The sequence below is a fragment of the Bos indicus x Bos taurus genome, chromosome 29 (genome assembly GCF_003369695.1).
Source record: "Bos indicus x Bos taurus breed Angus x Brahman F1 hybrid chromosome 29, Bos_hybrid_MaternalHap_v2.0, whole genome shotgun sequence".
NCBI lineage: Eukaryota > Metazoa > Chordata > Mammalia > Artiodactyla > Bovidae > Bos > Bos indicus x Bos taurus.
The window spans coordinates 13619259-13638541 of record NC_040104.1 but is presented as its reverse complement, the minus strand read 5'-3'; the positions used below and the strand labels follow the sequence as shown (position 1 = coordinate 13638541).

General features: G+C 53.2%; 1 protein-coding gene across 2 annotated transcripts in view; it reads right to left on the bottom strand.

Moving 5' to 3' along the window:
- Positions 1–3003: 3003 nt before the first annotated feature.
- The window catches only part of VPS37C (VPS37C, ESCRT-I subunit), a 30272-nt gene continuing 13992 nt past the window's right edge, over positions 3004–19283 (bottom strand). For both annotated transcript variants that reach the window (XM_027531780.1, XM_027531781.1), the window contains exons 2-5: positions 10590–10687; positions 7087–7258; positions 6293–6375; positions 3004–5334 (exon numbers count right to left, since the gene is read on the bottom strand). In XM_027531780.1, the coding sequence (XP_027387581.1) occupies positions 4630–5334; positions 6293–6375; positions 7087–7258; positions 10590–10682 (1053 nt within the window). In that variant the 5' untranslated portion in view covers positions 10683–10687 and the 3' untranslated portion in view covers positions 3004–4629. The remainder of the gene's footprint in view (positions 5335–6292; positions 6376–7086; positions 7259–10589; positions 10688–19283) is intronic.

Below are 19283 nucleotides of genomic sequence, written 5' to 3'. Positions count from 1 at the left end.
GGCTGGGTGGTGGCAGAAGACATCTTGGCTCCACAGCCAGTTTAGCAGCCTGCTGCCCCTCCATCCCCGTTTAGAAATGGGATGCGAAGACTCGGACCCCGGCTGGAGATCCTGGACAGGCGGACAGGCTGACTGTCCTGGTCAGCTCAGCAGGTGGCAGTAACGGGCCCCTCCTGTGCACCGATGAGGCTCACTCACCACCTAGTGGGCATCTCTGGCCTTGCACTGCCCAAGCTCTGCACCCAGGACACCGCAAGCGTGCAGGCTCCATCTGAAAATGCCTCAGATGGAAAGAAAGCCAGAGAGCAAAAGCCAGAGAGGGAAATACTCTAAGAGCCAAGCCCCCCGGGGGTGAAGGAATAGAGGCGACGATATGCAGAAAGATGGGGCTCTGTGAACGTGAATCAACAGGCCTTTCAGCAGAGCATGACCCTGAAGGCTGTGGAAGAAATCGCAAAACAAAGAACACTGCCCAGTTCTACACGGATTAAGTCATTAGCCAGTGCGCCCTGAAAGGCATACAGGATAAGGTACTCCATACTTTGGAAAACAGGCTACGGTTCTTTTCTTTTCAAATCATAGCTTTGTTTGTCCGTTCATTTTTGGCCGTACTGGGTCTTCGTTGTGGCACAAGGGCTCTTCATTGCTGGTGAGGGCTGTCTCTAGTTTTGGAGAGTGGGGGCTCTTCTTTAGTTGCTTCTCAATGCAGTGGCCTCTCTTGTGCAGCTTGGACTCTAGAGTGTGAGGGCTTGGTAATTGTGGTAAGCGGGCTTAGTCGCCCTGAGGCATGTGGGATCTTAATTCCTGGACCCGGGATCTAACCTGTGTCCCCAGCATTGGCAAGCAGACTGTTAACCACTGGACCACCAGGGAAATCCCAGAAAAAAATTTTAATGGACCCAGATTCTTGCACCTTAGCTCAGTTGGTAAAGAATCTGCCTGCAACACAGGAGACCCCAGTTTGATTCCTGGGTCAGGAAGATCTGCTGGAGAAGGGAAAGGCTACCCACTCCAGTATTCTTGGGCTTCCCTGGTGGCTCAGCTGGTAAAGAATCCCCCTGCAAGATGTCCATCAGCAGACGAATGGATAAGAAAGCTGTGGTACATACACACAATGAAATATTACTCAGCCATGAAAAAGAATACATTTGAATCAGTTCTAATGAGGTGGATGAAACTGGAGCCTATTATACAGAGTGAAGCCAGAAAGAAAAACACCAATACAGTATACTAATGCATATATATGGAATTTAGAAAGATGGTAACGATAACCCTATATGCGAGACAGCAAAAGAGACACAGATGTATACAAATCTTTTGGACTCTGTGGGAGAAGGTGAGGGTGGGATGATTTGAGAGAATAGCACTGAAACATGTACATTATCATATGTGAAACAGATCGCCAGTCCAGGTTCGATGCATGAGACAGGGTGCTCAGGGCTGGTGTGCTGGGATGACCCAGAGGGATGGGATGGGGAGGGAGGTGGGAGGGGGGTTCAGGATGGGGAACATGTACACCCATGGCTGATTCATGTCAATGTATGACAAAACCACTACAATATTGTAAAGTAACTAGCCTCCAATTAAAATAAATAAATTAAAAACAAACAAAAAAAGAATCCCCCTGCAATGCAGGAGACCTGGGTTTGATCCCTGAGTTGGCAAGATCCCTTGGAGAAGGGAAAGGCTACACCCACCCCATTATTCTGGCCTGGAGAATTCCATGGATGGTACAGTCCATGAGGTTGCAAAGAGTTGGACATGACTGAGCGACTTTCACTTTCACTTTTTGTGCATAGAAAAACACTAAAATCATTAACTGAGCTATCTGATCATCACAACTAACAGTCACATTTTTTCTTTTTAACCAAGATATGTGCCTGACTGCATACATTCCCAAGCCAAAACCATATCTATACTGGCTTCTCTGAGCTACTGAGAGGCTGTTTCCTGAGTAATAGTCACTCTATAGTAAGGAGCCTCAATAAAACAAACCCACAGCTCTTACACTGTGCATTTTTCTGTCAGTTGACAGTTTGGATGACCACAAAGGGACCCACAGCAGACTTGTCTCCTTCACCTGATATTCTCCAAGGATCTAGAGCCCTGGTACCAACAAGGGCCCCTTGAACCTGCTGCCTTCCCACTAGTCCAGAATACTGGGTGACTCTCCTGAGCCTCAGAGCTCTCATCTTGGCTGACAATCCTGAGTTCAATTTGGTAGAAGATAAAAAGGTACCTGATTTCTCACTTGAAAGATACAAAGAAAGGGCTCAGCTGAAAGACACTGAGGAAATCGTCCAGTTGAGAGACACTGAGGTTTGGACGGGGTGATTAGGTAGGCAGTTGGCCTGACATCTTTCACCAAATTGGCAGTTTAATGGGGTTTGTCCGGAAAAAAGTGAAGATACCATACAAGGCCTTTAAGCTCCAAAGATAAGGGACAGAGCTCTCACCAGCTATTCATGACCTTCTCAGGCAACTGAGAAATGAAAAGAACTGGTGAAGGCGAATCCTCATGATATCCAGCAGCCCCACAGGGAAATCCACTTGTTACTTTTAAAAACTAGCTAGTCCAGGGACCTTCACATGAAGACTGGCCATCCAGGGGTCTGCATGCCCACAGTGGTTTTAGACTGCTAAAGGCAGAAACGGAGACATGCAGAAGAGCTAGAACAACTGTAGGGTGACACCTAGAGGTGCTTGCTAGCACCTATTCCCTAGTCAAAATATATATACTGGCTTCTCCCCCTACCTCTTTGGAGCAGATTTTCAGAGGTACTAGGGGTTTGTTTCTCAGGCTATAATCTGCCGTAAGATCTCCAAGCAAAACTGAAATCCACAAGTCTTACATTTTCCTTTCAGTTGACAAAATCGATGTCCCCCACAGGCAGCCACTTCTCAAATTCACTGCAGCTTCATGGAGAGAAGAGTCTGGCGGGCTACAGTCCATAGGGTTGCAAACAGTCAGACACGACTGAGCGACTAACACTAACACAGCACTACTCGTAACTCATCAAAGTTTATTATGGCAATTAATTATACAAACATACCAGCGATCGCTCATCCAGTACAGAAGTACTCGAACCAGTAGAGTCCATTAGTGATTTCTCTGTATAAATAACTTACGAGAAGCAAGCACAACTGGTCAGGGACTGACAGGGCTGACTGAGCATCTCATCGCACGCACCCTATGATGGCACGCAGGCCGGGCGGGGCGGGGCGGGGTGGGGCGGGAGGGGCAGGCACCAGAAGGTCGAGTTTCCTCTTTGGCCCCCAGCACCCCAGGCCCACCAGGTGCTGGGTACTCGGGTAATGGACAATTCAAGGCACACATGACTTCCTAACAGATAGCAGCTCCAGAGTCTGCCCTTGAGACCTGGTTCACATCTGGTAATGACCAAGGTAATGCTTCATTCATCACAACCCCCTTTGGTCTATTGTCATTTTTTATTACCGAACTGGGTGCTGAAAGCCCCAGTATGGTGGGGCCTGTGTGTGGCTCAGAGTCATAGTCCCTGCCCTTTACATTCTGAAGATAAGAGAGATGCAAAGAAATGACTCCGACATAGTGATGGTGTTTTACAAAGCACCACAGGGGAAGTAACTGTTAGGGCATCTTTTGATGTCCGTCTTAGGAGGGCTTTAGGGGGTCGTGAAGAGTTACAGGAGAGAGTCAAAGGAAGGGAGGGGGCTGCCATGGATGAGATTCAAGGCACTAAAGGAGTGGACAGGAGGGGGCTGAGCCACAGAAGTCAACCAGAAGCAGGGAGATCCCAGACAAGAGAGGTGGCCAGGGAGGCAACCTGGCCTTCTGCTCCTAAATGAGCCCCTGATGTGATCACAGTCTCCTGGACCAGAACTGCCCCCTCTCCTGCAGCCATAGGGTCCAAGGCAGCCCCTGGATTCTCCAACCAGGGCCAGCAAGGTCTGGGATCCGCCTCCACAATCCTCGGCCTGCTCCCTGCATGGGCACTGCTGCTGCTGTTCAAACGGCAGCACAAAGTACAAGCTGACCTGACATCAGTCTGTCAGAGTCCTGTTATGGCTTTATGTGATGTGAAAATCACTCATTGTTTTGCCTAACTCTGTTCTCTCCCCCTGATCCAACTCTGACATGGAACGTGCGGTGGGCCATCCTTGAATGCACCAAGAGACACAGAGAACTGCCTCTTTTAGAGTGGGCACCGTGGTTGCACTTGCTAAATCCCAGAGAAGAGGGAGGGGGTGAGCAGGGGCCAGCCAGCCCCTCGCTGAGATAACTCCGCACTGGGTTCAGGCATCCGTGAGTCTGTGCAGTCACCAGGAGATGTCCACAGGTGCGGGCACACGGGGAGGACTGAACTTCCTGCCTGGCGAGCACCAGGAGAGCTACAGCCAGCCATGGAAGCCAGGTCCTCCTTTCCCCTGGGAGGCCCGCAGGCCCTGGGACCGCCTGGTGTGGCCAAGCCAGTCACAGTGCCTGGTCAGCCGGTGCGCTCCCAGTTGGGTCCCCTCAGGCTCCCGGGCGCAACATGAGTCCACGTGGAGCCAACTCCACTTCCAATTTAGCCTCGAATCTCAGCAAGGGGTGGGCTGAAGGCTGTGGTACAGGTGGGAGTAGGGAAGGGCTGAGGGCCAGGACTGTGCCTAATAGCCAGGCCAGGTGGGACCCTGAGGCGGGGGGAACCCATAGGGAGGAGCGGGCCCGGGGGGGTAGGGGGGCTGGAGGGGGCCTGAGGGCTGGGGCTGTGTGGGGTATGGAGGTTTTCCTCCTGTTGAGAGGTAGGGGGGCTGCTGAGGATAACCAGGACTGGGGGCCCGGCCCCCCACCACAGGGTACCCGGGCCCAGAGGCACCAGTGGGGGCCACAGGATAGCCCGGCCGGGGCGGCATGCTCCTCTGCGGGGACCAGGAGTAGCCTGAAGGGGCCCTGGTTCCCGGCTGGGCTGCGGCGTACGGGGGCCCCAAAGGCCCACTGTAGGAAAACGAAGGCTGGGACACCACGGGGAACGGAGCTGGCGGGAGCGCTCCATGGGCGGTGGGGCCCACGGGCATGCCTGGAGAGGGGCTGTAGGGCAAAGGGTAGGGAGGGACCACTGAGGGCTGTGGAGGCTGTGGCTGAGCGTCTTCAGCTGGCGGGGGCGTCGTCTGGGGGCCAGGGTGCAGTGGCGGGGGAGGGCGCGGAGGAGGGGTGTCCCCGGCCGGCTCCAGGGAGGCCCTGGGCTTTTTCATCACATCCTGGAGCTTCTCCACGCGAACCCGGCGCAGATGGGACAGTGTTCTCATGGAGGAGAAATTCTCCAGGAACGTGTCCAGGGGCACCTCGCCCTCCAGGAACTTCTCAGCCATGGCCTGGAAGACACAAGCTCCAGTGGCATCAGGTCTGCCGGGATGGAGGCCACCTGAATACCGCTGGGTCAGAGGTCAGCTGCAGCCCCCATCCCCACCCCAGCCAGGCCTTCTTTGTCCCTTGCTTTGGGAATTTCTCTCTACGGCTCTTCTCACTGGTGATATATTATTACACAAGCATGTGTTTAATTTATCCTGTCTCCCCCACCAAGATGTCAGCTCCCGGAGGGTGGGGACCACCTGTCACAGCCACTGCTGTTCCCCACCCCACCATCATGCCAGGCTCATGCCAGATGCTAAATTGGGTGTTGAATGACCAGGTGAACACTGGCTCCCTGGTCACTAGCACAACCCAGCCCAGGCAGGGCTGAGGGGCTTGGCAGAGGGCAAAGAGATGTGGAGAGAGCCAGTCTGCCCATAGAGAGTGAAGATGGGCCCAGAAGGAAGCAAGAGAGAGCTGCCAGGAGAAGGGAGGGGTTGGCGGCCTGGCTTCAGCCCTCGAGGGTACCTGCTCACTGCCTTCCCCCTCCAGGCCTGCAGCTGCCCCACGGCTGTGCCATCCATCCGTTTCCGCTTCAACTAGTGAGACTGGGTTCCCGTTCCCTGCATCCAAAAGGGCCTCCACGGGGACTACAGGTGGAGGGACCTTTCACCTCTGCCATCTACTAGAGCCCGGTCCTGCGCCCTGCAGACGCGGGTACTCAGGACAAGAGCTCTTGTTCCTGAGGAGCGGGACCCCCGGCTTCTCCCCTCTCCTGGGGCTGCCTGGTCTCTTCTGCTGCCCTCTGGCCTCTCTTCACTCTCTGTGTGCAGACCGGCTCTGGGTGGAAGGCGCTGCCAGGCCCCACAGCCCCTGGCTAGGCTGCGCTAGTGGCCATGGAGCCGGTGTCCACCCAGTCAGCGTTCATCTGCTGCAGGGGCCGACTCTGCAAGGAAGACCGGGTGTCAACAGCTGCCTCACCTCGGACTCTTCTTCAATCTTCATGCTTTCAATCTGCAGAAGGTCCAACAAGGTCCCTAGCTGCAGTGCTGAGGAGAACTTCTCTGGAAGGGAGGGCAGAAAGGTTAACATTTCAAAAGTGCCTCTTGATGCTGTGAGAGAGGCCGAGGTTTCGGCAAGGGTCCTGGAGAGTCCGATGTGCCAGGGAACCTGCCTCTGCCCTGGGGTCTCAGCAGAACTCCCTTCTGTCGGTTCCCTCTGGTCAGCTTCCTGAGCTGACAGGAGCTCAGTGAACAGACCCTGGCTCCCTGGATCCCCAGCTCCCCATGCTGGCTGGAAAAGCAAGAGGCCTCAGGCTCTGCCCACCCAGCCTAATCTGCCCAGGGGGTTACTTTGAGCATCAAGTCCTCCACCTTGAGGACCAGATGCCCCTCACCTCCTCAGACAGCAGGCTGGGACACAGAAAGCCCAGACCAGGCTCTCCAGATTCAAATCCCAGCTCCACCTCTATGTAGCCATGGAGCCCTGGCCAAGCTCCGGCATCTCTCTGAGTCTCACTCCTCTCATCTACGGCACGAGAACAATGACAGGACCTACCCTTAGATGGCTGCTAAAGCACTTAGCCAGGCTGGGGATGTGGTAACCTGCAGTAATTGCTGGCCCCTTCCTGTCCTGGGGAGGGAGAGGGAATCTGTTTTTCTAGGAGATTCCAGCAGCTCCCCTAGCTCCATGGGGAACAGGGACCCTGAGTGAAGAGATGGACCCTGAGTGAAGAGAGGCACCCCTGGTGCACATTCCCGGGGCTGGCCGCCTACCCAGCTTCGCCTTCTGCTCCTGGTACCGCTCCACCAGCTTCCGGAGCTCCTGGTACTTGTCTGAGAGGTTTGAGCGGCTGATCTCCAGTGGACCCTGGAACTCCAGGTTCCGTTCGGCCAGGCTGCGGTTGGTGGCCAGCGCCATCTCCCGCTCCAGCTGCAGATCCTGGACCTACAGGACAAGACACCTCACCATGAGACCTGCCACTCAGCTCCCGGTGGGCTGGGCCAGGGGCTCCTGGGACCTGTTGCTTACAGAGGGGAAGCCAGGCAACACTCAGCCCCTAGTTAGAGTCAGATGGCATGTTAAGTGCATACTAAGTCGCTTCAGTCGCGTCCCACTCTGTGTGACACTGTGGACTGTAGCTGGCCAGGCTCCTCTGTTCATGGGATTCTCCAGGCCACTCCAAGGGAGTGGGTTGCCATGCCCTTCTCTAGGGGATCTTCCCAACCCAAGGATCAAACCTATGTCTCTTAAGTCTCCTGTATTGGCAGGCCGATTCTTTACCACTAGTGCCCCCTGGGAAGCCCAGAGTCAGATGGACCTGGGTTCAAACTCTGAGCAAAGCACTCTGACCCAGATGCCCCACAAAACCTTAACCCAACAGCCTCTGTGGCAGAGGCACGTGGGGAGCTGGCACTGAGGGACATGTGACGAGCTGAGGAGCCTGCTGTGGGCTGTGTGGAGCTCCAGGGAGGGGGCAGGGAGAGTCAGAGGCTTCCTAGGAAGGAAGGGACCAAAAGAGCCAACGACTCACGCCCAGGATTCAGAGGCAAGAGACCTCCTCTGAGACGCACTAACGCAAGGCCAGAACACAGGCTGGACACACAAGGAGGCCCCCAAATAAAGTTAGTCTGAGGAGTGGGAAAGCCAGGGCCAGCCTGAGACACCGATTCCAGACAGACCTGCCCTGACTCCTCCACGTGTGTGTCCTGCAGAGAAGCTACGCAGATGAGCTAACAGGGGGCCCCCTGGAGAACTGGAGGGGAGTCCTCAGGTGAGCCCCTGCACAAGCCTGGCTGAAACCACGTCCCCAGGCTGAGTGGCGCTCTTCCCCTCAGCGAGGTCCCTTGTGGTCACCAGCCCGTGAGGTGGCAGCCTCAGAAACCCTTCCCAGACCCGCTCTGACCTGAAGCCCCATCCATTTATCAGGGAGAGGAGGGTGGAGAAACAGACCCACAGCCCTGCAGGAGCAGGGACTACACACCAGCATGTCACCAGGGTGACTACACGCCACTCTGAGCCCCAGCTGGGTTCAGGGCGCAGCTCGGCAAGACTGGCTTCCCTCAGGAACCACTGAGCAGCTTCTCCACCATGGTGTGCACATGGCGAGCCCCACCTGACTGGCTCGACCCCGAGCAGACGCAGGAAGCCGTGGCCGTCCTAGAGGAGGGGGTTTCGGGGGGCCTGGAGCCCTGTGCTCTGGGGTGGGCTGGGAGCTTGCCCTTTGAGCTCCAGACTGGAAAGAGGACTGCCATGGCTACCAGAAATTGTGGGGCCTGGCCATGGCCTCCCGGGTCTGCCCCCTCACCTGGCTGTCACAAATACCCTCTGGAGTGGCTCAGCAAGGGCTCTGACTCAGGACGCCCGCACTGTGGGGTTCCAATCTCATTTTCATCAGCCGTGAAAGCTTTCCTTCTCTTATGTGGCAGACCCAGAGGGGTGCCTGAAGTGCCCGGCTCAGCTGCCCCTTAAGGGGCCCCAGATCTCCCCAGATGTGTCCTCTTTATATCACCACTGCCTTTTCCCTGGGTTTTAGCCAGTAAATCTATGCTGGACACTTTCCCCTAAACCTGGTCCTACCTGTTTCTGGCCCCTCTCCCCAGAGCCTCCCCCAAATCTTTTTCCATCAGGAGTTCACAATGAAGCCCTTGACCCCCATTATAAGAGGTCAATAAGACAGTTCAAGCACCCCACCCAGAAGACCCCAGAACACACACAGTTCCACAGGGACGGCGGTCCCCTGCTCTTTTCTCCAAGCAACGTCCACAGCCCAAACTCAGTGAGCTCCTATCCCTCCTCGAATCCCACAGTGATGTTCATGTCTCACAGCCCATGGGAGGAACCCTGTCCACAGGGTCTCATGAGTCTACAGATCTCATTCTTCACTTCCCCGCGATCCTGTGAGTGTTCTTCCCTTCCGAGAATTCAAATCAATTAGTCAGGCACAGCTGCATGTCACAAACTCAACTTGCCTTTTGCCCACGAGGCTGTTTCTGCTGACATTTTCTGTGATTCTGTGCTTCGTCACACCTCCCATTATGTAATTTGGCCTGTTTCTACGAAGTTCTGTGCCCTTGAAAACAGGCCTTGGCGTTCCTGTCACACTGTGCTCGTGGCAGACTGGAAAAGCACTTGGTGTTTAACACGTGAAGACAGGGGATGAAGGCCGGCATCGAGTTAGCTTAGAGCTGGGCCCTGGCTGAGCCCACAGCCTCTCTCTCTCTAGGAGGCAGCCTTGGAGTTTAACCAAGACCAGCCTCGCTCTGGGTGGCTGGACGTACCACATCTGGGCCCCGGGCCTCTCCTCACACCCTGCCCTGCACCCCGTGCCCTCCAGCCTTGGCGAAGGCTGCTCTTGCAGGCAGAGGGGTGGTGGGGCAGCCGGAGCACCGGCAAGGAAGGAGCCAGGAGCAGGTCTGGCTGCACAGCCCCTCACAGAGGGAAGAGGTCTGCAGAGGCAGAGGCAGGAGAAGTTGGATGGCTAGGCTTCCCTTTTCTGGGGTCAGACACTGTGAATATACAGAAGAGACAAACGGCATGGTTCATCAGCAAAGACAGAAGCACATGCCAAAGGTCGATCAATGATCTCGCCGAAATGTCCGTGTCTCCCAACCATCAGGGGCAGGAGGCGACGGCGTGCGGACTGCGGCCACTCAAGGCATGGCCATGGGCACGGCCCGCTCTGCAGCCACATCTGGTCAACTGACCTCTTTGACCTTGCAGGGGAGTCACAGGGTCAAGGCGAAGGGAAGGCGCCCTTTATAAAATGTAAAGCTCTGTACTTTCAGAAGGTGGCTTATTCCCGTGAGGGTGGTGACTAGGAGCTGTAGGTGATTAGGTGTGTGTTATGACTGAAACGGATTAAACAGGAGATGAACTAATCCCAGTCCCAGAACGGCTCTCCTAGAGATGCAGGGCCAAACAAGGTTGTAGGCAAAAGGTGGCTACACGACAGACCCAGTGTTTTTAGAAATGCCTCCAAAGCCAGGATGGAGCAACAGGGTAGGGGCTCAGTGGGCACGTGGGTCCCTGAAGACACTGGGAGCCAGAGTTGGCTGGGGCCCTGGGCTCCCTGGCCCTGCCCTTCCCCCTTCCCCAGAACTCCCAGAGGGCTCAGGAACCGGACTGAGACCCCAGGGGCTCCTCTGGATGGGCCCAAATCAGGGAGAAGGCCACAGAAAAGGGAAAGAGACCTGGCCCAAACTCCCAACAAGCCAGCATCCCTGAGGAGGGACCCAGTCCCATCCGCCATCTCTGGCCCCATGACAGCCTCCCCTACCTCCGGGGAGTCCTGGGCCAGTCGGTCGATGGCCTCCGGGTCGTTCTGCATCTCCTCCAGCTCCTCCAGGGTCTTGTCTTTCAGCGTTTCCATCTTTCCTGGGATCACAGAAGGACACTGAAGTGAGAGAGGGGCAGCTTGGGTGGAAGGGACCCCTGAGCCCATGTTCATCATCTGTTAAAGACTAACTGGAGTTTCCCAGCGATGCTGCCAGTCCACAGGGAGGCCCAGGGAGGGCACAGTCCAGCTACCCTGCTCATCCCCTGTTCCCAGGGAAACCAAGAAGCTGCTCCTTCACCCAAACCATGAACCGCAGGATATGCAGAGGAACTGGGTGGCCAGAGGCAAAACCACGATTCCTGGAGGTGCTAGATGAAGCTCTCCAAGAAGCAGACAGGAAAGGCGGGAGGCGGACAGGCAGGGACAGAGACTAAACTTGGCCCAAGGCCGCCTGCAAGCCCTGATGCCAGCACACGCTCTAGGAGGTGTCTATTTCTGTCTGAATAGAAGTGTCTTGACAGCTTCGGGCGCCTCCCTGCCTGTCATGTTTAGCACAAGAACCACCTTGGGTTTGCCACAAGCATTCTCTGCAGCTCCACGTGCCACAAAATGAACCCTCATGTGCCACAAAAACGAACTGTCACATGCATGTCCTCATCAGAGAAGAACCAGAAATTGCCACCAAACTGGCCCCTGCAGGTACCAGAAGGAAAGGAAATCGACTGACCCGAACAGGATGCCTGCTTCGATGGAAGAGCTGGTTTCCGCGGCCCTCTCCCCATCACTCTGCCCAGGAGGGTGTGGATCGATGACTGTGTGACACGAGGTCACAGCCAGGCCCCAAGAGGACAGAGCTCCAGGGAGAAGAGGAAGCACTAACACACTCAGGGCTCACTTCCCTTCTGCTGACAGCATCCTCTGTTCTCATCTGTTCTCATCATTTTCAGACACGTGTTTTATAGCCCAGATTTTTCACTACAAAGGCTCTGCCAGTTTTCCTAGGATCCCGATGCTACAGAAACCCGGAGTCCCCATCGCCCCTCTGTGCTATGGCTCGGCAGGAATGATGACTGGGCTGAGGGGGCGCCGCAGAGTCCAGGCCCAGGGTTACAGCTGTGTGGCCAGAGGTGACCTCCAGTCTTGCTTCCTCATCTGGACTAGGAGGGGAAGGCATCTCCAGGGCAGCAGAAAGACGAAGGAGAAACCCATCAACGGAGACCACGTGACACCTCTGCCAGGAAGGCCCAGGTTCAGCCTTCATGCGCCAGTGTGGCTATTAAAGGTGCCCCTTTTCATGCTCCGAAGTGTCCTGGTTTAGATAACCGATTAAATGGTCACCTGACCGACAGACCTCTGTAGGGCCACCCCCACTTTCTGTTACCTACTGAGGGCTGAATGTTGCCCCCAACCTCCACGACAAGGATGCCAAGCTTTGCTGAGCACCTGAACCCCCCGGGGTTGGGGGATGCTCGCTGAGAACACAGGAGCCACAGCTGCACCCTCAGAGCCCTGCGTCGTAGGCCAGAGTGGGGCCCGGAAATCTCCTGGAGATGTGGACGCAGCTGGTCCAAGGCCAGATTCTGAGAAAGACGACGGCTCGCTGCTGGTCATGTGCAACAGAGGCCACTAGGGACTGCACGCCGTGGTGCGAGTTTCACAACGCACCGCCTCTCCTGCTCCTGCGAGGTGGGGGCAACTGTCCCACTGGTGGGTGGGGATCAGAAAGGTTACCAGGGGCAGGGTCAGAAATCTGCACTCTGTCTACACCTCACTCTGAGACTCCCGACAAGCTTGGTCTAAAGGTTGACAGTGAGGGTCTGGGGAAGGAGCAGAACTGGGGAGGCCCCCCGTTGTGGCTGTTTAGTCACTAAGTCCGATTCTTTCGTGACCCCACGCGCTGCAGTCTGCCAGGTTCTTCTGTCCATGGGATTTCCCAGGGAAGAATACTGGAGTGGGTTGCCGTTTCTTTCTCTAGGGGATCTTCCTGACCCAGGGATTGAACCCACATCTCCCATGTCTCCTGCATTGGCAGGCGGATTCCTTACCACTGAGCCACCAGGGAAGACCACTGGGGAGGCTTCCCCCCTGCATTTATTATTCTACAAACCTAGTGAGTATGCCACGAGCGAGACGAGCAAGGGGAACGGAGCAACATTCTGCAGACCTGGAATGTCAGGGGCCTGGGCTCCGTCAGACTGATCTCGTCTGAGTCCCAGGCTCTGCCACTTGCCACTGTGGGAAATGGCTCAGTGAACTCACCCTTGGCCTCAGGTTCTTCCTCTGTAAAATGGGTCAGTGCAATGGTCAACACAGGAAAAGCGCTGGCTCGGTGTGAGACCTGGCCTAAAACAAATGCTGACAGAAGGCTCCAGTGCTGTGGAAGTTACTTATCGGTTACTAAAGCCTCCAACACAGCCCAGACTTGCAGGCCTCAGTGGCAGCTGGCCTGGCTCCACCACGAGGGGAGGGACCTGCCACACGAGGATGTCTGCTCCTTTCTAAAGTTAGAGCTGGGCACAGAGACACCCCCAGACTGAGGATGGACGCTCCAGTGTGGGCAGCTGGCTGGCTGCAGACAAACAGTGCAGTTTCTGCTGTGCCACCTGAGAGGGCCCCAGCAGGTCCAGACTCGCTCACCACGCACCTGCTCCCCGGGATGGGCCCCCACTCTCCCCCGACCACTTACCATGGGAGGTGCCCCAGTCACGCACAGTGAGACCACATTCAAGGCGGCACAGCTTCAAGAGCTGATGGCACACTTTTCGGTCTCAGGACACCTGTCACTCATAACACTGTGGAGACCTCAAAGAGTTCTCGTTTATGTGGATCTTAGCTATTGATAAATATCAAAATTAAAAGTAAGGGATTCTTAAAACACAAGAACACGAAAGCATACACACACTTGCCGTCAGAAGGATGTTGTGTCGTGAACCCTCTGAAAACTTCCCTGTGTATTCATTCAAGAAAGAAAGGAAAAAGGAAAATAATGCCCTAGGTTACAAAAACCACTCTGACCTCATGGACAGCCTGACAGGGTTCTCAGAGATCCCCTGGAACACACTTTGAGAACCACTGGCCTTAGATGTTAGGTGCATAGACTCAGGAGCCAGACTGCCTAGGTTTGAAGCTCATTTCTGCCACTTACTAGGTGTGTTATTTAATCTCACTGTGCCCGTTTCTCCAGCTGTAAAACAGCAGTGCCTGGCACACTGTAGCACTACATAAGTCTTTGTTGTCACCAGAACGCCCATAACCTCATTACACAGTGAGTCTCGCTATTATCCAACCTCAGAGATGAGGCTCAGAGAGGTGTCCAGGGTCACCAGGCCTGGAGGGGGCAGTACCTGAATCAGTCCAAGACTCTTCTCACCATCTGCAGCAGCATCGCCGGGGGTCCCTGCTGAAAGCCAGAGTCCCAAGTTCCCTAGACCCAGAGCTTCAGAATCTCCATGATTTATTCATTCTTTCTTTCTTCCCCCCTTCCTTCCTTTCTCTCCCTTCCTTCCCTTCTTCCCAGTTTTACTGAGATATAAGTCACATATAGCACTGTGTAAGTTAAAGGTGTAGAATATAATGATTTGACTCGCATCATGAGACGATGACCATAATTTTAGGGAACATCCATCATTTCCTACAGGTAACAAAATTAAAGAAAGGAAAAAACGTGTGTGTGTGTGTGTGTGTGATGAGAACTCTCGGGACTTTCCTTCTTAACGACTTTCAAATGTAACATATGGTGTTAATTACACTTATGTTGTCTCTATAAATTGCATTTTTATAAGTAAAACTTATAAACTGTTATCAATTATATTTATCATGATATCTTTATCATCCCTATCGATTATCTACCCTATAATGGAAGTTTGTACCTTTTGATGGTCCTCCTCCAATTCCTCTCCCCCACTCCCCACCCCCGTCTCTAGTAACCAGTAACCTGATCTTTTTCTAAGTTTATTTGTATATTTGTTCTTTTGAAGTGTGATTGACCTACAACCTTGTTAATTCCTGGTATGTAACACAGTGATTTGCTTCCATACATTTCAAAATGACCACCAAACAAGTCTGGTTAGGCTCAGTCACCCTACAAAGATAGTAGTTATTGACTGTACTCTCCACACTGTACACGCGTGACTCCTTTATTTTGCAGCTGCAAGTTTGTACTTCTTGGTTCTCCCTCACCCCACCGCACCCCTGCCTGTTTGTTCTCTGTATCTATGACTCTGTTTTTGTTAGGCTATGCTTGTTCATTTGTTTTTTAGTGAAATCATAGAGCATCTGGCTTTCCCCTGCCTTGACTTCCCTCACTTAGCATAAACGACTAATTTAATGACGTTTTCAGGGGGCTCAATCTTCCTGTGCTGTTTCTGCCGAGTGTCTACCAAGCCTCCACATGCACTGCTCTCCGGGTGCTGACGGCCTGGCTCATGCAGGCATGGAAGGGGGGCTGGCATGTGAGAACAGGGTTCTTTCCCTCCGGGATTTAACTCTGGGTGTGCAGCCCCGTGACACTGAGCATCACCGAGTGAGGCCACTGCAGAGTCCAGACCAACCAGCAGAACATGGGTGTGCGGTCTGGAGAGGACAGCCCCAGTGCCGCGGCCTCCGCAGGCAGATCCATACGACGGGCACACCCGCCACGCCGCCAGGCTTCAAGCAGGCCAGGAGACTCACCCTGCATGCAGGCTGGGTGTTGGGGGGTGGGGGGCTGAGGGGGTCCTGGGGGCTCATCACGAGCAAGAGGCGCTGACGCTAGACCCCCTGTAGCCCCCCGAGAGGCCTGGCTTCCTTAATGGGTTTCACCAGCCACTTTCCCTCCGCTACCCTTCTCCCCAAAATGGAAATGTTTTGATTAGAAGAAAGTCACTAAAACAAAATCTTTCTAAAACTTTCAAGTTATTTTACAACATTCTCATCTCCTTTTCTACTGGGGCTGCCCAAAGGGTAGTGCAGCCGCCTCTGTGCATCAAGTGTGCACGTCCATCCTTTGTGAATTTGTAGTGTATGCGGGTGATCGCGGGTGCGTCTGTGACAGCAAAGCGGCCAAGTCTTCCCCCAGCGCTTGAAAGTTCAAGGTCACACAAAGGGGGCCTGATGTTGCTAAAACCTGTATGAGACTGCTGCTTCCACTAGGAAGAGGGACAGCAGCAAGGATGTAACTTGTCATCAAAGTTTGGTAATAAGTCACTGCAGATATTGAGCAAGAAAGGAGACTTTCTTGTGTTAAATAAAGAAAAAAAAAAATCCTAGGAATAGAATTACCATGATGTGCTGTGCTAAGTCACTTCAGTGATACTGGACTCTTTGTGACCCTATGGACTGTAGTCTGCCAGGCTCCTCTGTCCATGGGATTCTCTAGGCAAGAATACGGCGGTGGGTTGCCATTTCCTCCTCCAGGGGATCTTCCCAACCCAGGAATCAAACTCACGTCTCTTCTGTCTCCTGCACTGGCAGGCAGGTTCTTTACCACTAGCGCCACCTGGAAGCCCATATGACCCAACAACTCCTCTACTGGGCATATACCCTGAGAAAACCATAACTGAAAGAGCCGTATGTACCGCAACGTTTTGTCGCAGCACTATTTACAATAGCTAGGACATGCAAGCAACCTAGATATCCACTGACGGATGGATAAAGACATTATGGTACATATATATTACTGAATACTACTCAGTCATATAAAAGAACACATTTGAGTCAGTCCTAATGAGGTGGATGAACCTAGAGCATGTTACATGGAGTGAAGTAAGTCAGAAAAACCAGTATCATATATTAATGGAAATATATGGAATCTAGAAAGATGGAACCTACTAGCAGGGTAGCAATGGAGATGCAGACATAGAGAACAGATTTGTGGATACAGTGGAGGGAAGGAGAGGGTGGGATGAACTGAGAGAGTAGCATGAAAACGTATAAATTACTGTATGTAAAACACATAGCCAGGGGAAATTTGCTGGATGATACAGGGAGCTCAAATCAGGTGGCCGGTGATGACCTAGAGGGATGGGATGGGGTCAGGTGGGAAATGGGAGGGCGGTTCAAGAGGGAGGGGTTATTCATCTTGATGTATGAGTATCTATGGCTGATTCATGTTGATATATGGCAGAAACCAACACAATATTGTAAAGCAATTATCCTCCAATTAAATTTTTTTTAAAAAAATAAAAAGCATAAAAACTAAAAAAAAAAAAAAAAGAATGGTGGCTGATTTAGAAAAAAAAGCAAATGAGTACCCCAGGGGATTCCAGGGTGTGTCCGTCTTTGCCACTACACACGGCCCCCCAGAACTGCCTCCCCCTCCAACCGCCGTCCAAACGAGGACCTTCCTCTGCCATCTGAAGTCCCACACCTGGCTCTGTTTAATGGCTTTAAACTCCTGTGGCAAAAACCCGACACATCTATCTACCTGGTGACCTGGACAATCACATGTCTTTTAGGCAGTGAGAACTCACCCCCAAAGTGGGCAAGGAATTGAAACATACAGCTCTCCTAATTAAACCGTCTCTCCCTGGATCAGGCCCCCTGGCTGGGGAAAAGGATTCCATTCTGTGTGGGGAACATGCTGGTATGTGCTCAACCTGGCATTCATCCACCCTCTTGTGATGACTCTCTGCCATTCCCTGATTGGGAAAGATTTGTTGTTGTTGCTACTGTTCAGTTGCTAAGTCGTGTCCGACTCTTTTCGACCCCATGGACCGAAGCATGCCAGGCTCCTCTGTCTTCCACTACCTCCCGGAGTTTGCTCAAATTCAAGTCCACTGAGTCGGTGATGCTATTCAACCATCTCAGCCTCTGCCATCCCCTTCTCCTTTTGCTTTCAATCCTTCCCAGCATATCAGGGTCTTTTCCTATGAGTCAGTTCTTCACATCAGGTGGAGTTTCAGCAACAGTCCTTCCAAAGAATATTCAGGATAAGGAAATGGCTACTCTCAAAGACAAGAGAAAGACCATCTCAGTCCCACGGTCATACAAAGCCTCTCTTGTGTCAATTCTCTTTCATTGTAGACTTCAAAGCATGCATTTTTGAAATGCCTCAAGAACTTCAGGTATGAAACAGCTCCATTTCATGCAGGTCATGAGAATAAACCCTCGAGGTCAGCCTGCAATTCTGATGTTCTCCACACTACCAGAAGTAGATCTCTTTCATGTAGCAAGTTTTCAGGTGAAATGTACTTGGCCACAGTGGGATGTGGGCTACAGTGCTTTTCTTCTTAATCCACCTTCTCTGGTTTCTAACTCAAAGTGAAAGTGAAAGTGAAGTCACTCAGTCGTGTCCGACTCTTTGTGACCCCGTTGGACTGTAGCCCACCAAGCTCCTCTGTCCATGGGATTCTCCAGGCAAGAATACTGGAGTGGGTTGCCATTTCCTTCTCCAGGGGATCTTCCCGACCCAGGGATCAAACCCAAGTCTGCCGCATTGCAGGCAGAAGCTTTAACCTCTGAGCCACCAGGGCCTGAGCCACCAGGGAATCCCTCAACGTCCCTCTCAATTCTATCATGCCCATTTCACAGATGGTGAAACTGAGGTAGAATGGCATGTAACCTTTCGACCTGATGCACTGTAGCCCATCAGGCTTCTCTGTCCATGGAATTCTCCAAGCAAGAATACTGGAGTGGGTAACCATTTCCTCCTCCAGGGGATCTTCCCGATCCAGGGATCGAACCTGGGTCTCCTGTATTGCAGGTGGATTCTTTACAGTTTGAGCCACCAGGGAAGCCCTTTAGAGACAAGAGAGGGGACGCCAGACGTAGAAGCCCTGACCTGGCTGGCTGCTCCTTGCACCAGGCTCTGCTCACCCAGTTGCCTCTGCTCATACTGCCCCACAAGGCGCTGCTGGCCCGTGTAAGAGCCCCAGGTCCCCATCTCCTCTGGATGAGGTCTGCTCAGGATCCCACGATCAAATGTGTCCCACTCAATTTTCCTCCCTTGTCAAAGGGACGCTAATGGTTCCATGGCTCCCTTCTTCTGAAATCAAAGCCCTTTGCAAACTCTCCCATTAATTTATATAAACTGTCTAGTAAGTAAAGTGAACTCAGGGCATGATTACCCCTATTTCAGAGATGAAAGCCAGAGACAAACAGGGTACTGCGCAAGGTCCCGTAAACGGCTGTATTGCCCAAGTTCCTACAAATTGTTACCACAGGCCAGAGTCCCATCCTATCCTGGTATTCTGACTTCACAAGTGACACAGAGGAGAGATGAGGGTAGTGTTTAGTTATAACGTTATCTGAGCTGCAGAGATTACAAGCCCAGGCAAGCCGCTGAACACCTTGGCCCTCCCCAGTCCCTGCCTCCCGGGTAGAGGTGGCTCACAAAGATGCCCGCTGACCTGAGGAGTGGGCAAGTTCCACCTTACAAGATTTACTGAGGCATCGCCCACCCCTGCAAGTTAATTTCTGATGCCTTTGCTTCAGAAGTCCACAGACACTGCCTGATCCCAAGACACCCATGGAGGCTGAGAGCAGCAAGCGTTTCTCATAATTTGTAGAAGGGGTTGGGGATGGGGTGGAGAACAGACAGTATTCTGCCCAGGCCCACAAAGCAGGTACCCCCAAAGTCTGGGGTTACCCATCTGCTGCCATCAGTGTTCTGCCTCCAGATCATCCAAAGTGGCAGAGGAATCCAGACTACTGGTTCTCAAACTGGCCACAACCCAGGGAAGCCATCAAGTGGAGGACGGGGTCGGGGAAGGGTTA